Raw genomic sequence first — 14,360 nt, 5'->3', positions numbered from 1 at the left:
CTCCTCCTACCTTTCTGCAGCTTTTGAGTGAAGTTTGGGCTGAGGAAGAGTATGAAGCCTCTAGGATGAAACTCAAAACTTCAGTGCATCGAGTAGAAGCAACACAGACAGTGGATCTAAGACAGGCAGAGATCCAAAGCCTAAAAGCTGAAATCAAAGAGCTCAAGAGCATGGTTGCATCAGTTGGGACCAAGCCCCATGTACCTAAGGATGAATATCCCAGTTCTGGTACTGTGATCAAAGAACACACTTTTGAGAACACTCAAGAGTCTGAGCTGACATCTTTAAAAAAGCAGTTAAAGAGGTTGCAGCAAAACGTAAATAAAAGAGTGCCTGAATCAGACACTCTGGCCCAACCAGCTACAGTTTCAACTATACAAGCTTCTGCTAGCTCCCTCTCCAGACCCTCCAGACACACAGAGGAACAGTTCTGTTACCGGTGTGGGGAGAAAGGTCACTTTGCCGCAAAATGCCATAATCCAGAAAATCAAGGTCATTAGGCAACTGATTCAAGCTCTAAGGCTAGCAAAGGTACACCAACCTTCTGCAAAACCAGCAAGGGAAGAGGTTAACTGTGGTGTCAAGAGAAGTGTCGTACTTGCACCACAGGACTCCGGAATCCCTGAAGGTTTGATTGGGCCACCTAGCATTGTACAGTTAAAAGTTAATGGACACTCATGCCATGCTCTGTTTGATAGTGGCTCTCAAGTCACTATAATTTTTGAGTCCTGGTACCAAAAATACCTCCCTGATGTCCCCATACAACCAGTGTCCGGTCTTGCTCTGTGGGGTTTGAGCGAGTCAGAGGCTAGCTATCCTTATCGTGGCTATGTAGTGGTAGACCTTGAATACCCAGCCATGGTCACAGGAACTTGTCAGATTGTGACAGTTCTTGCCCTGATTTGCCCCAGTCCCCAAACTGATGAGCAGACCCCAGTTATTATAGGGACAAATACCAGTCATGTCAGGAGTCTAGTGGAACAGTGTCGAGCAAGTGGCATTGATATCACACAAACTCTCGGCATACCGGCTGAGTCTAACAGTGAGCATTCAGCTGCAGAGACTACATCACCTGCCAGTGAGTCAGAAGACAGTGTTGGCATGGTGACGTGGCAGGGCCCTGGCCCTCTTACTCTGCCCCCAGGTGCAGATCAGCAGGTGGTCTGCAAAGTTGATCTCACGCAACCTGTTGATAAAGAGATCCTGATGCTTGACTCTTCTTCCTCAGCTCCACTTCCGGCCAGTGTGTTACTGCAACCTATGGTAGTACCAGGCCATGCAGTGAATGTCAATAATTTCAGGATACTGGTTCAGAACCAGTCTCTGAAAGAGACAGTCATACCAGTGGGCACGGTCCTGGGACACATGTACCTCACTGAGAGTGTTGCTATAGTTCCTCTGGTCAAGTCAGCATCAACATCAGACATTGATGCCAAACTGATTAATTTTGGAGATTCACCTGTCCCAGAAGAATGGAAGAGACCATTAAGAGAAAAAACTGTCTCAACGATCAAATGTCTTCTCCAAGAAAGAATGGGATGTTAGGCTAGCCAGAGATGTGGAGCACACAATTCGCCTCTCTGATGATAGACCCTTTCGGCAGCGTTCCTGCCGCCTGGCTCCTGCAGACATTGAGGATGTCAGAAAGCACCTCCAACAGCTCCTGTGTGCAGGCATCATTAAGGAGTCTGGTAGTCCCTATGCTTCACCAATTGTGATCGTTAGGAAGAAAAATGGGACTATAAGGATGTGCATTGACTACAGGCTACTGAATAGCCGAACAGTTCCCGATCAATACACTACACCGTGTATTGATGAAGTACTGGACTCCCTGTCTGGAAGCCAGTGGTTCTCTGTTCTCGACTTGTGGAGCGGCTATTACCAAATAGCCATGGCTGAGGAGGACAAAGAAAAAACTGCATTCATTTGTCCTTTGGGCTTTTTCCAGTTCGAAAGAATGCCTCATGGAATAACTGGAGCCCCAGCAACTTTCCAAAGGTTAATGGAAAAGACTGTTGGTGACATGAACTTGCTGCAAGTACTGGTCTACCTCGATGACCTAATTGTCTTTGGAAGGGCCTTGGAAGAGCACGAGGAAAGGCTCCTCAAAGTTCTAGACCGACTTGCAGAGGCTGGACTGAAATTCTCTCTTGAAAAGTGTCAGTTCTGCCAGCCAAAAGTAAAGTTTCTTGGCCACATTGTATCCGCAGATGGTGTTTCACCAGACCCACAGAAAATCGAGGCAGTCATTGGCTGGTCTCAGCCAACAAACCTGAAAACATTGAAATCTTTTTTGGGTTTCTGCGGATACTATCGCAGGTTCATAGCCAACTATGCTGCCACTGTCAGACCGTTGAGTGAGCTGAGCTGACAAAAGGTTATGCCCCTACCCAGAAAAGTAAGAGGCAAAACAGAGACCCTACTAAGACTTACCCGAGTGAGTCAGAACCTTTTGGTGAAAGATGGGATCAGTCCTGCATAGATGCATTCCATCAGATCATCTAGTCTCTGGAGCTTGAAAAAGGCGACTGGACTTCTTTTTGTTTCTTTTTCAAGCTCCAGAGACTACTATGACCTGGATGACTGAGAATCTACACAGACATATCAGATCATCTACTGCTTGACTCACGCCCCTGTGTTAGCTTTTGCTAACCCTGAAAAGCCATACATCCTGCATGTGGATGCAAGCTTGAAGGGGATTGGGGCTGTCCTTTATCAGGAATACCCAGAAGGATTGAGACCAGTTGCGTTTGCCAGCAGAAAGCTGAGCCAATCTGAGAAACGATACCCAGTACATCAGCTGGAGTTCCTGTCACTTAAGTGGGCTGTGGTGGACAAGTTCCACGATTATCTTTATGGGGCTCAGTTCACGGTGCGCACTGATAACAATCCCTTGACATATGTGCTCACCACAGCCAAGCTTAATGCAGTGGGGCATCGATGGCTTGCTGCCCTTTCCACATACGACTTTGACATCCATTACCGATCTGGAAGGCATAATATAGATGCTGACCTCCTTTCCAGAAACTTTCCAGACAGTGATAACACAGAATGGGAGATCATTCCGCAGGCAGATGTAAAGTCAGTCTGTCAAAAGGTTTGTGTCTCTGAGTCCTCAGATGGCCCCCCAAGGTACATTGATCAGTTAGGAGCTTCTCCTGCTTGTGTGCCAGACATCTACTCTTTTCCGACATACATGGGATTGAAGTCTTTAGAGTGTCTGAGAAAACCACAGCTGGTCAGTGCCCAAAAAGAGGATGCGGTGATTGGAGCAGCTTTGCAAGCGGTTCGGAATAAACAATGGCCTGAGGATACAGAGAATAATCCAGAGCTCTCCCAACTGAAACGAGAAAAGGATAAGCTGGTAATAAAGGATGGGCTGCTTTATCGAATAAGCAGGCAACCCTCAGGTGAAGAACTCATTCAGCTTGTTCTACATGTGGAGTTCCGTAAGATTGTGTTGACATCATTGCACGATGATTTGGGACACCTTGGCATTGAAAGGACCACTGATCTTCTGAGGAGAAAGTTCTTTTGGCCCAAAACGTCAAGAGATATGGAGCAGCATGTAAAGACTTGTGGAGAGTGCATTACCTGTAAGTCACCTCCACAGAGAGCAGCTCCGTTACATCAGATCCTGAGCAGCGGCCCTATGGATCTAGTATGTATTAATTTCCTTTCATTGGAACCTGATAGTAAAGGCATGAGCAGTGTATTAGTGATCACTGATCATTTCACTCGCTATGCACAAGCTTTCCCTACCAAGAACCAGAAGGCTCAGACTGTGGCAAAGATACTGGTTGACAAGTATTTTGTACATTATGGTCTGCTTCTAGAATCCATTCAGATCAAGGCAGAGATTTCAAGAGTCACCTGATTCGAGACCTGCTGAAGATGCTCGGAGTGCGGAAGTCCCGAACTACTCCGTATCACCCTCAAGGAGACCCTCAACCGGACCTTGCTTTCCATGCTTGCTACTCTGAGTGATGAGAAAAAACAACAGTGGAGTCAACATGTTGGATTTCTGGTGCATGCATACAACAGTACTAAATGCGATGCAACAGGCTATTCCCCGTATTATCTGATTTTGGCAGGGAAGCCCAGCTCCCAGTGGACTTGTGTTTTGGTACTGGTGAGGATGGAAAGGAGAGAGCCATTCACGCTATGTGGCAAAGTTGAAGGAAGACCTTCAGAGAGCATATCAGCTTGCCACTGAAACTGCCAACAAGAGTCACCATAAGAACAAGAGAATGTACGACAAAAGAGTTGGCTTTCAGTCTCTCAAAGTAGGTGACAGAGTGTTACTCAAGAACTTGGGGCTTAAAGGAAAGCATAAGTTGCAAGTCCGGTGGAGTCCTGTCCCCTACACTGTAGTGGAAAAACTGCCCAATCTTCCAGTTTATAGAGTCAAACCTGAAGATGGCTGTGGAGGCGTGAAAACTATTCATCGTGACCATATCCTGCCTATTGGACAACTTGTGAGGTTGCCAAAGACTAATAGGGATTGCAGTCCACCCACCAGACCAAAGACCAGAACTTCATCTACCCAGAGATGGACCCAAAACTTACCTGAGAGTCGAGAGGTGCAAGACTCTGACTCATCCTCTGATTTAGAGTATTATAGACCAGCAAGGATTGCGGATGAATGCTCAGCAAAATTGAGGCAACAAATGTGGCAACCTCCTAGGCGGTCATCTGTTGTACTGGAGGATGAGAGATCGCTTTCTCAATTAGATGAAGGTCCAGAGCTGGATCATTCTGAGCAAGAGCGTTGGACTGATCAAGACCAGCAATCTCAGGATTCTGTTCCTGATTCTGGAACGGATCTTGAGGAAGAAGATTTGGAAGGGGAAGGATCTCACCATGCTAGAGCTCCAAGATATGTGAGAGAGACAGATTGCAGACATGATGAGAAAACTGAGATCCGCCCCAAGAGAACAGTGAAGCCAGTTGTTAGGCTAACGTATGACAAACCAGGTACTGCCAAAGATGAACCAATCACCATCATACATAGAGGTGTTGTCATACAGATTGGGCAAAGCTAAAAAAAAAAACCAGGATGCTTGCTCACACCCCCTTATGTGTTTTATCTGTTGAGATATTTGAAGCCTGATGAGGACATCAGATGTTTAGAAGGGGGAGGGTGTAGCCCGGTTAAAAAATGGGAAACTGTAATAAATAAGCTGTTCATAATAAATTTGTGATATTTGGTTAAAAACAGTTAAAATATATTTTGTTGTGTTAAGTTCATGGCTGAAATATTAAGAATGTTAAAAACCATTGTTTTGATTATTGTGTATTTCTTTTGGTTCTAAAGCTGTATTTCTTTGGAAGAAGTGTTTTTTCCGAGTGGAAGTGAACTAGACACAGGTGGTATGGCGGAGTGAGCACAAGAGGAGACGAGACGAGCTGCTGCAGAGAAGTGGATTCCCGCAGAGATCGGAGGCAAAAGTTTATGGCTACAGACATTTTGAATTGTCGGTTAGACAAGTCAGAGACTGTGGGCCATCGTGAGAACAGCAAAAGTCGACCTGAAGTTTGCTGTGTGGAAGTTTGCTGCTTGTTGGTGAAGTGAGTAGCTAATGACTGAGCGATCGGACTGTAAGCGGCTAGTAGCTAACCCAGCTTCAAGACAGCTGCCCGGTCTGGACATTTTGTGGGCCTGGAAAAGAGACAGCATCCAAGCAACAATTAGAGTGGCCCGGGGACGCCCGTGGTTCCTCTAGTGGAGGTGAAGTCCATCTTGTTCTGCAGTGATTCCTGAGAGCTTCTGTTCTGCTCCGGAGATGAGGCCTGCTGGCTAGCTTCTTCCTGCGGGACACGTGTCTTTCAAAAAGGTACCACCATTTTATTTTGTTGCTCCAGGTGGAGTGAAACGACCACTGAGTTTTAGGTCACTACGATCTCCAGCCACGACTCAGGCCTGCAACATTTATTTTCTTTTATATTTTTTTGCCGGCTTAGTTGTAAATGATAAGGATGATTTGAAATTTAAGTTGAATAATAGAAGGCACTTTAATTTTGTATTTTTCTTTTATTTTCCTTGAAATATCAGTAAATTGACTCTTTTAATTTCAAATACTGTTGTGTTTATTGTGTTTATAGTAAAGCTCATTCTCTTTAAGGTTTAAGGTGGTAGTAGTAAATGTACATTCTCTGTTGCTAATCCTATTGTGTTTTGATGTATGTTAGTTTTCTGGGGGTAATTTGAGTTGAATAATCTTTAATTGTTAACAGTTACAGTAGATAGAGAAAAGAACCTAGGGCCCCATCTACGTCGTTATTTACATATATGGTAGACGGGCTACAATTAAATTTTATTAATATTAAATTTGATGGCAGCAACACATGTCAAAAAAGGTGTTACTGTCATAGTCCTCGGCTGTTGGCCCAGTCTTTTGTGGTTTTTGTATACGGTTCTGTTTTGTCGTATTTCTAGTTGTTTCTTAATTGAGATTCTGGATTTGTTGTAGTTTTGCATTCTGTTGTATTGTTAAAGTTGTTTTCGCGTTATTCTGGTTTCCCTTATTCTTGTCTTCCTTGTGTCTGTGTCCCTGTGTCTATTTTGTCCCAGTGTCTTGGCCTTTTGTATTTAGTTTCCCTTCCTGTTATTTGCTTGTGTTTGGTGTTTAGGTTTCCATTCCCACAGAGTTTAGTTCTCCCTATGTTTTCCCTTACTGTCCCTCCCTTATGCCATGGAGTCACTTGTGTCTCTTTTCCCTAGTGTGTATGTTATTCCTTGTGTGGTGTCAAATGTCTTGTTTAGTTAATTCCTGTTTTGTTTAGACAGTCCTTTCTCCTGTGCACTTAGTGTTTAGTTTTGCTTCCCCTTGTCTCATCTCGGAAATTATGTTCAGCTGCGATCCCACCTGTTGTCACTCCCTCATTAGCCCTTGTGTATTTATTGTCTACTTTTGTCTTTGTCCTTTGTTGTGTCCTCATCAGTCTTGCCATCAGTGTTGGCTTGTCTGCTGAGTGCCTTTGTGTAGCTGGCTCCCGTCCAGTTTTGTACCCACTGCGTTTAATTAATATGGCTTTAGTTTAAATATTGTTTTGCCTCGTGAGCCCTGCTTTGGGGTCCTCTGCCTTGCATGCTGCAGCAGAATGTAACAGTTTCAGGGCCATGTTGTCCATTGTGTAGCAGGCCCTCACCTTTTAACAACAGTCTGCAAACATCTGGGAATTGAGAAGAGCAGCTGCTAGCCATTTGGGAATATTGTTTCTTTCTGTCTGATAGGGGATTCTAGGTGCTTGCCAGTCCTGGTGCTTCTTTGTTGTACTTTTGGTTTCATGATGCTCCAGGCTTTCAGCTGGTGAAAGGTAAGGACTGCAGGCAAACCAGTTCAGCACCCAGACCTTCTCCTGCAAACCCATGTTGTTGAAATAGATACATTATGTAGTTTTCCATTGTCTTGCTGAAATATGAGGGCCTTTCACGAAGAAGACATTAGTTGGGAGCATGCTCTAAAACTTGCTTTTCAGGATTGATGGTATATTTCCAAAATCTGAAAGCTGCCAATTCTCTAGGCACTATTTAACATCCCTTGCCATCAGAGATGCAGGTTTTTGAACTGAGAAATGATAAACAGCCGGGTGGCTCTTCTGCTCTTCAGTCTGGAGGACATATTGGCCATGTTTTACAAAAAGAATTTCAGATTTTGATTTGTCTGCTCCAAGAACCATTTACCACATCACCCCAGTAAGTTTTAAATGAGTTTTGGCCTAGAGATGTCAACTTTTCTGGATCATGTTCACACACAACTTTTTTGACATGTGATGCTATCATCAAATTCAAAATCAGCTAACACATTTCTTAAAGTTGTACATTTTCTCAGTTTAAATATTTGACGTGTTCACTATGTTCTATTGTGAGTGAAATGAGGGTTTGTGAGATTTGAAAATCAGTGTATTCTGCTTTCATTTCAATTTTTCTGAGTCAGGTTTACAAAATGGTTGTCATGAAGTTCAGACCCAGACTCAATGGATAACAGCACAACACATGCATTATTAACTCACACTACATGTGAGAAAGAAAGATTACATCACTGATTAGTGATCTGGTTAACATGCTGACATGTGATGTGTGTCGTTGAGATGTTGCTAGGACAAACATCATAAATTGTATGCAAGTTCAAGAAAACACTGCAGAACAGCTCTGCCCACATGGTAACAAGGACCAAACCTAAGCTGCTAACTCTGCACAGTTTAACTGTATTTAATAGCTATTTAGCTTTTATTGTACACAATTGTCATTGTGCTTTTGTATTTCAGTCACTTCAACAGTGTAATATTTGCCTTCAATATTCTCTTCAATGTCAAGTATATCTCCATCTCTCACTAACATCACTGTCCAATATCTGGGGTTACCAGAAGAGGTGATGATTTCAGTTCTAACTACACTTCCATCCTGTGTGTTTCTCGTCATTAATGGGATCATGTTGTTCACTCTGAGGAGTAAACCGGTGTTTCGTGAGACCTGCCGTTATGTTCTTCTTTATAACCTCCTTTTTGCAGACACTGTACAGCTGGCACAGAGTCAGGTTCATTTTCTTCTTGCAGTTCTTCAAATGACAGTGTCATATCCTGTATGTACTGTTCTCATTATCTTCACTCATCTCACAGCTGTGGTCTCTCCTCTCACACTGGTGGTGATGCCTCTGGAGAGATATGTTGCTGTGTGTTACCCACTGAGGCATGCTGCCATCATCACCATCAGAAACACAGGGGCAGCTGTTACTGTGATTTGGACAATCAGTTTTCTAAACATTATTATTCGAACTCTGTTGTTTTTAGAACTATTTGAAAAGTTGGATAGTTTAGAGGTGAAAGGCCTTTGTTCTGATATAGCTATACTGCTTGGGTCAAAGTCTGATCATTATGACAAAGCTTTCACTAGTTTTGTGTTTGTGTCTGCTGGAGTGGCAGTCATGTTCTCTTATATTGGTGTGCTATTAGCAGCCAGGTCGGCCTCCACTGACAAAGCTTTAGCCCATAAAGCTCGTAACACACTGGTGCTGAATCTGATACAGCTGTGCCTTAGCCTCTCCTCAACTATTTACTACCCACTGTTGATATCTCTTTCAATGATTGTTACAAGAATAATACTTTTCCGCATTCAAACTGTTTTTTATATGTTTTTTATTATCTTACCCAGATGTCTGACTTCCCTCATCTATGGACTAAGAGATCAGACTATCAGACCTGTCCTCACGTACTATCTATGCTGTAGATTGATACTCCCAGTGGTAGAAAACAAAGCATGACATGTTAAGTTTTGTGTATATTAAACCACATTGATTAATAATTTGATGTCACTCAGGGAAGGGAGAATTTAATGAGGTTTATGAAGGTATTCAGGGAAGAGCTTTATTTATATGGATTATTGCAGTATATTACAATATAAATTAGGACATTATAATTCCAACCTTAATGATTACAGGTAACATTTTCAGCCTATTTTCTTCATTAATTTGTTTTCTATTTCATATTTTCCAATTTACTGCTGTTTCTTTTTTCCTGTTGATGTATATTATTTATTCTAGAAAGGTTGCCTTCTGGATCTTATGCAAGAGGTGTAGCAGACACAATTGTTTCCAATAAACAGCACCGACATGTTTTACGTTAAAGATACAATTTTATATCATTCATTAATGATGGGTTATTTAAAAGGACTAATTTAAAGCTATGTGAAACTGAAATGTTAATTACCATCACAGACTGCACAGAGTTTTATGCTGTCTTATATGTGCTGCATGTCTAACTAACTCCTGTGTAAAACTGTGGCATGGGAGAGTGACTGAGGTGAAAATGTACAAATGTGTGGGTCATGACCTTTGCCTTGGTTTATGATAACTGAGCTTTTCTTTAGTGTTTGAGGAAGTGGATCCCAGGGACAAGCGTTATCAGAAGTTAGAAGAAATAGAAAAGAGAATAAGTTTAAGAATAAAGAATGAGATAAAAGTTTGAGAAAAGTTTTGAGACTTTTTCAATTCAATGTTATTTATATAGCGCCAAATCACAACAAACAGTCACCTCAGGGCACTTTGTATTGTGGGTAAAGACCCTACAATAATACAGAGAAAACCCAACAGTCAAAACGACCCCCTATGAACTGGACTTGTGGGAAGGAAAAACTCCCTTTTAACAGGAAGAAACCTCCAGCAGAACCAGGCTCAGGGAGGGGGGGGTCATCTGCTGAGACCGGCTGGGCTGAGGAGAGAGAAAAGACCTGCTGTGGAAGAGAGCCAGAGATTAATAACAATTAATGATTAAATGCAGAGTGGAGTATAAACAAAGTAAATAAGGTGAATGAAAAGAAGCAGTGCATCATGGGAACCCCCCAACAGCCTAGGCCTATAGCAGCATAACTAAGGGAGGGTTCAGGGTCACCTGATCCAGCCCTAACTATAAGCTTGATCAAAAGGAAAGTTTTAAGCCTAATCTTAAAAATAGAGAGGGTGTCTGTCTCCTGAATCCAAGCTGGGAGCTGGTTCCACAGAAGAGGCGCCTGAAAGCTAAAGGCTCTGCCTCCCATTCTACTCTTAAGTATCCTAGGAACCACAAGTAAGCCAGCAGTCTGAGAGGGAAGTGTTCTTTTGGGGTGATATGGTACTATGAGGTCTTTAAGATAAGATGGTGCCTGATTATTCAAGATCTTGTATGTGAGGAGAAGAATTTTAAATTCTATTCTAGATTTAACAGGGAGCCAATGAAGAGAAGCCAATATGGGAGAAATCTGCTCTCTCTTTCTAGTCCCTGTCAGTACTCTAGCTGCAGCATTTTGGATCAGCTGAAGGCTTTTCAGGGAGCTTTTAGGACAGCCTGATAATAATGAATTACAATAGTCCACCCTAGAAGTAATAAATGCATGAATTAGCTTTTCAGCATCACTCTGAGAAAGGATGTTTCTAATTATAGAAATATTGCGCAAATGCAAAAAAGCGGTCCTACATATTTAGATAAGATAGTGTTCATTTGTCACATGCGCAGTTATACACAGTACAATGCACAGTGAAATGTATTTTTTACCTGCAACCATATATACACACATATAAATAAGAAGAATAAAAATAAAAATAAGTAATTCACACTATACACTATATACTATACACTATACACACTTTACATGGAATTATAGAATATTATAATATTTACATTGTGCAATAATATTTGTTTAATATGTGCATTGAAGGACAAATCCTGGTCAAAAATGACTCCAAGATTTCTCACAGTGTTACTGGAGGCCAAAGTAATGCCATCCAGAGTAAGTATCTGGTTTGACACCATGTTTCTAAGATTTGTGGGGCCGAGTACAAGAACTTCAGTTTTATCTGAATTTAGAAGCAGGAAATTAGAGGTCATCCAGGCCTTAATGTCTTTAAGACATTCCTGCAGTTTAACTAATTGATGTGTGTCATCTGGCTTCATTGATAGGTAAAGCTGAGTATCATCTGCATAACAATGAAAATTGATGCAATGCTTTCTAATAATACTGCCTAAGGGAAGCATGTATAATGTAAATAAAATTGGTCCTAGCACAGAACCCTGTGGAACTCCATAATTAACCTTAGTGCGTGAAGAAGACTCCCCATTTACATGAACAAATTGGAGTCTATGAGATAAATATGATTCAAACCACTGCAGTGCAGTACCTTTAATACCTATAGTATGCTCTAATCTCTGTAATAAAATGTTATGGTCAACAGTATCAAAGCTGCACTGAGGTCCAACAGGACAAGAACAGAGATGAGTCCACTGTCAGAGGCTGTAAGAAGATCATTGGTAACCTTCACTAATGCTGTTTCTGTACTGTGATGAATTCTGAAACCTGACTGAAACTCTTCAAATAAACTGTTCCTCTGCAGATGATCAGTTAGCTGTTTTACAACTAACTGCTCTCAAGATGGCGCTTGTGTTTGGCCTCGCCATCGGTCAATGAGCTGTTGCTTTTGTTTTTATTTTGATGTTGATAAGCTTTCCGGTCTACGATGGTCTTGCATCCCGTTGGGTGTATGATCGACAGGTTTTGTTGAACATCCGCACTTATATGGGGTACTATGATGCTCCTTTTTTGTGTCTTAGTGGTGCAGCCTCTTATTCGCCTCCATTTACCCCGCTAACCAAAGCGGCTGGTGCCGGTCAGCACTGCCGGAGCCTCGGTGGACATAGGCGGAGGAAGAGGGGATATAGAGCCGGAGTCCAGGTGAGACTGCGGTTGTTCTGGAAGCGGGGAATTGCTGGAAAACATCGACCCTCCTTTATGTTTATCCTGATGTCTCCTGGTGCCTGGAGTTATGATTCTTTTCCACCTCAGAACTTACGCAGGAGGACGTGTTGTCTTCGCCAAGTTTTTCCGGACTCTCCTGCAGCTGTGGTAGCCTCTCCGGTGGTGAGTGAACTTTATAGGCACAGTGGATCAACTTCACGAGTCCTGCGCTCCTTGCCCCGGCTGTCTTCATTAGGGTCCCCAGCTTCAACTCCTCTCAGGATGGCGCTCATGAATGTGCACACCGTTTCAAATAAGTCTTTCATTTTGAATGACTATATTCTGTCCAAGGATTTGGATTTCCTGTTTCTGACTGAAACCTGGCAGAGGGAGATGGATCACACTCCGCTTATAGAACTGTGTCCTACTAAATACAGATTCTTCAGCTCCCCTCGCTCGTCAGGACGCGGTGGAGAACTGGCTGCAATTTTCAAGAGCAGCTTTATGTGCCATTGGGTGAGCTCGGAAACTTTTTCGAGCCGCAGATCTTAAAGGTTGGAAGAGATAATTCATTTTATTGTGTTTTAATCTACTGTCCACCTGGCCCAGAGACATCCTTCTTGAAGGAATTTAGTGACTTTTTGTCCTCCACATTGAAACTAGCAAGACTACTTATTATTGGAGATTTTAACTTTCACGTTGATGATATTTCAGATAAACATGCTGAAAAATTTATCAATCTGATGGAATCTTTTAATCTGTCCCAACATGTGTCTTGCCCTACACATAACAAAGGACATGTTTTAGATCTTGTTTTTACTCTTGCATTAAATATTGATTCTCTTTATTCTGAGGATATTTTTATTTCTGATCATGTTTGTGTTCTTCTTAATTTGTCTCTTAATTTTGATTGTCTATCTGTGCCTCATGTGTTTTGTTCACGCATTGTTAATCACCTTTCTGCAGATAAATTTACTGCTGCTTTTAATCATGAGGTTTCTACTTCAAATGATGTAAATATTTTAGTAGACTCTTTTAACCATCAGTGTCTCTCTATTTTAGATAGAATAGCTCCTTTTAAAATGAGAAAGGCTACTTTTAGCAAATCCTCCCCTTGGATGAATTACAGTATTCGCCTTTTGAAATGTAGCTGTCGGAAAGTGGAGCGTCTATGGAAATCAACGAAGCTCCAAGTCCACCTAACTCACTTAAAGGAACTTAGATTTTCTTTTAATAACATGGTGAAGGATGCAAGAGCTGCTTATTTCTCTCGGCTGATTTCTAACAGTAGACAAAATCCAAAAATGCTATTTGACACAACCAAAAAGACTGTTACACCTGCTTCTCCTACTTTAGCCATCCAGTCTAATGAAGACTGCGAAAACTTTTTATCCTTTTTTATTGGGAAAGTTAACAATATCAGACCTAACATAAATCCCTCTGTATCTTCTTCTGCCTTACTTCCCACTCGGCCTTCAATCTTGGAGAACTTTTCACCAATATCATTAAAATATCTCCTAAGTGTGGTTGATATCATGAAACCCTCCTCTAGCTCCACTGATGTTTTACCCACATTTCTATTTAAGAAAGTTTTTTGCACCATTGGGCCATGTGTGTTAACAATAATTAACAGGTCACTGGTTACTGGCTCTGTCCCCGATATTTTAAACAGGCTGTTATTCATCCCCTATTAAAAAAGCCTGATGCTGATCCTTCACTTGTTCAAAATTTTAGACCAATTTCAAAGCTTTCTTTTATATCAAAAGTCTTAGAAAAAGTTGTGGCCAAACAGCTAAATGTTATGTTAGCTAAATATAACATACTCGATAAGTTTCAGTCTGGATTTCGTAACCTGCACTCTACTGAAACTGCTCTTCTTAGAGTCTCCAATGATATTTTAATGAAAAGAGATGCAGGTGAATGCTCTGTTCTTGTACTCCTGGACTTATCGGCAGCATTTGACACAGTAGATCATAACATTTTAATTGACAGGTTAAGGACATGGGTGGGCATCTCTGGATCAGCCTTAGATTGGTTTCATTCTTACCTCTCAGACAGAAGCTTCTCAGTGGCTGCTGATAGTTTTACATCCTCATCTGCTGCTCTGTCCTGTGGTGTGCCCCAAGGCTCTGTGTTGGGACCTATCTTGTTGACT

The 14,360-nt window shown here is 42.0% G+C and overlaps 1 protein-coding gene across 1 annotated transcript; it reads left to right on the top strand.

Moving 5' to 3' along the window:
- Nucleotides 1–8,312: 8,312 nt before the first annotated feature.
- Nucleotides 8,313–9,263, top strand: LOC115791891 (odorant receptor 131-2-like). Its single transcript, XM_030746184.1, has one exon. The coding sequence runs from the start codon at nucleotides 8,313–8,315 to the stop codon at nucleotides 9,261–9,263; it is 951 nt and encodes a 316-aa protein (XP_030602044.1).
- The last annotated feature ends 5,097 nt before the right edge of the window (nucleotides 9,264–14,360 follow it).

The sequence above is a fragment of the Archocentrus centrarchus genome, chromosome 14 (assembly GCF_007364275.1).
Source record: "Archocentrus centrarchus isolate MPI-CPG fArcCen1 chromosome 14, fArcCen1, whole genome shotgun sequence".
In the NCBI taxonomy this organism is placed as follows: domain Eukaryota; kingdom Metazoa; phylum Chordata; class Actinopteri; order Cichliformes; family Cichlidae; genus Archocentrus; species Archocentrus centrarchus.
The sequence above is the reverse complement of the archived record's forward strand: the minus strand, read 5'-3'. Positions and strand labels throughout refer to the sequence as shown.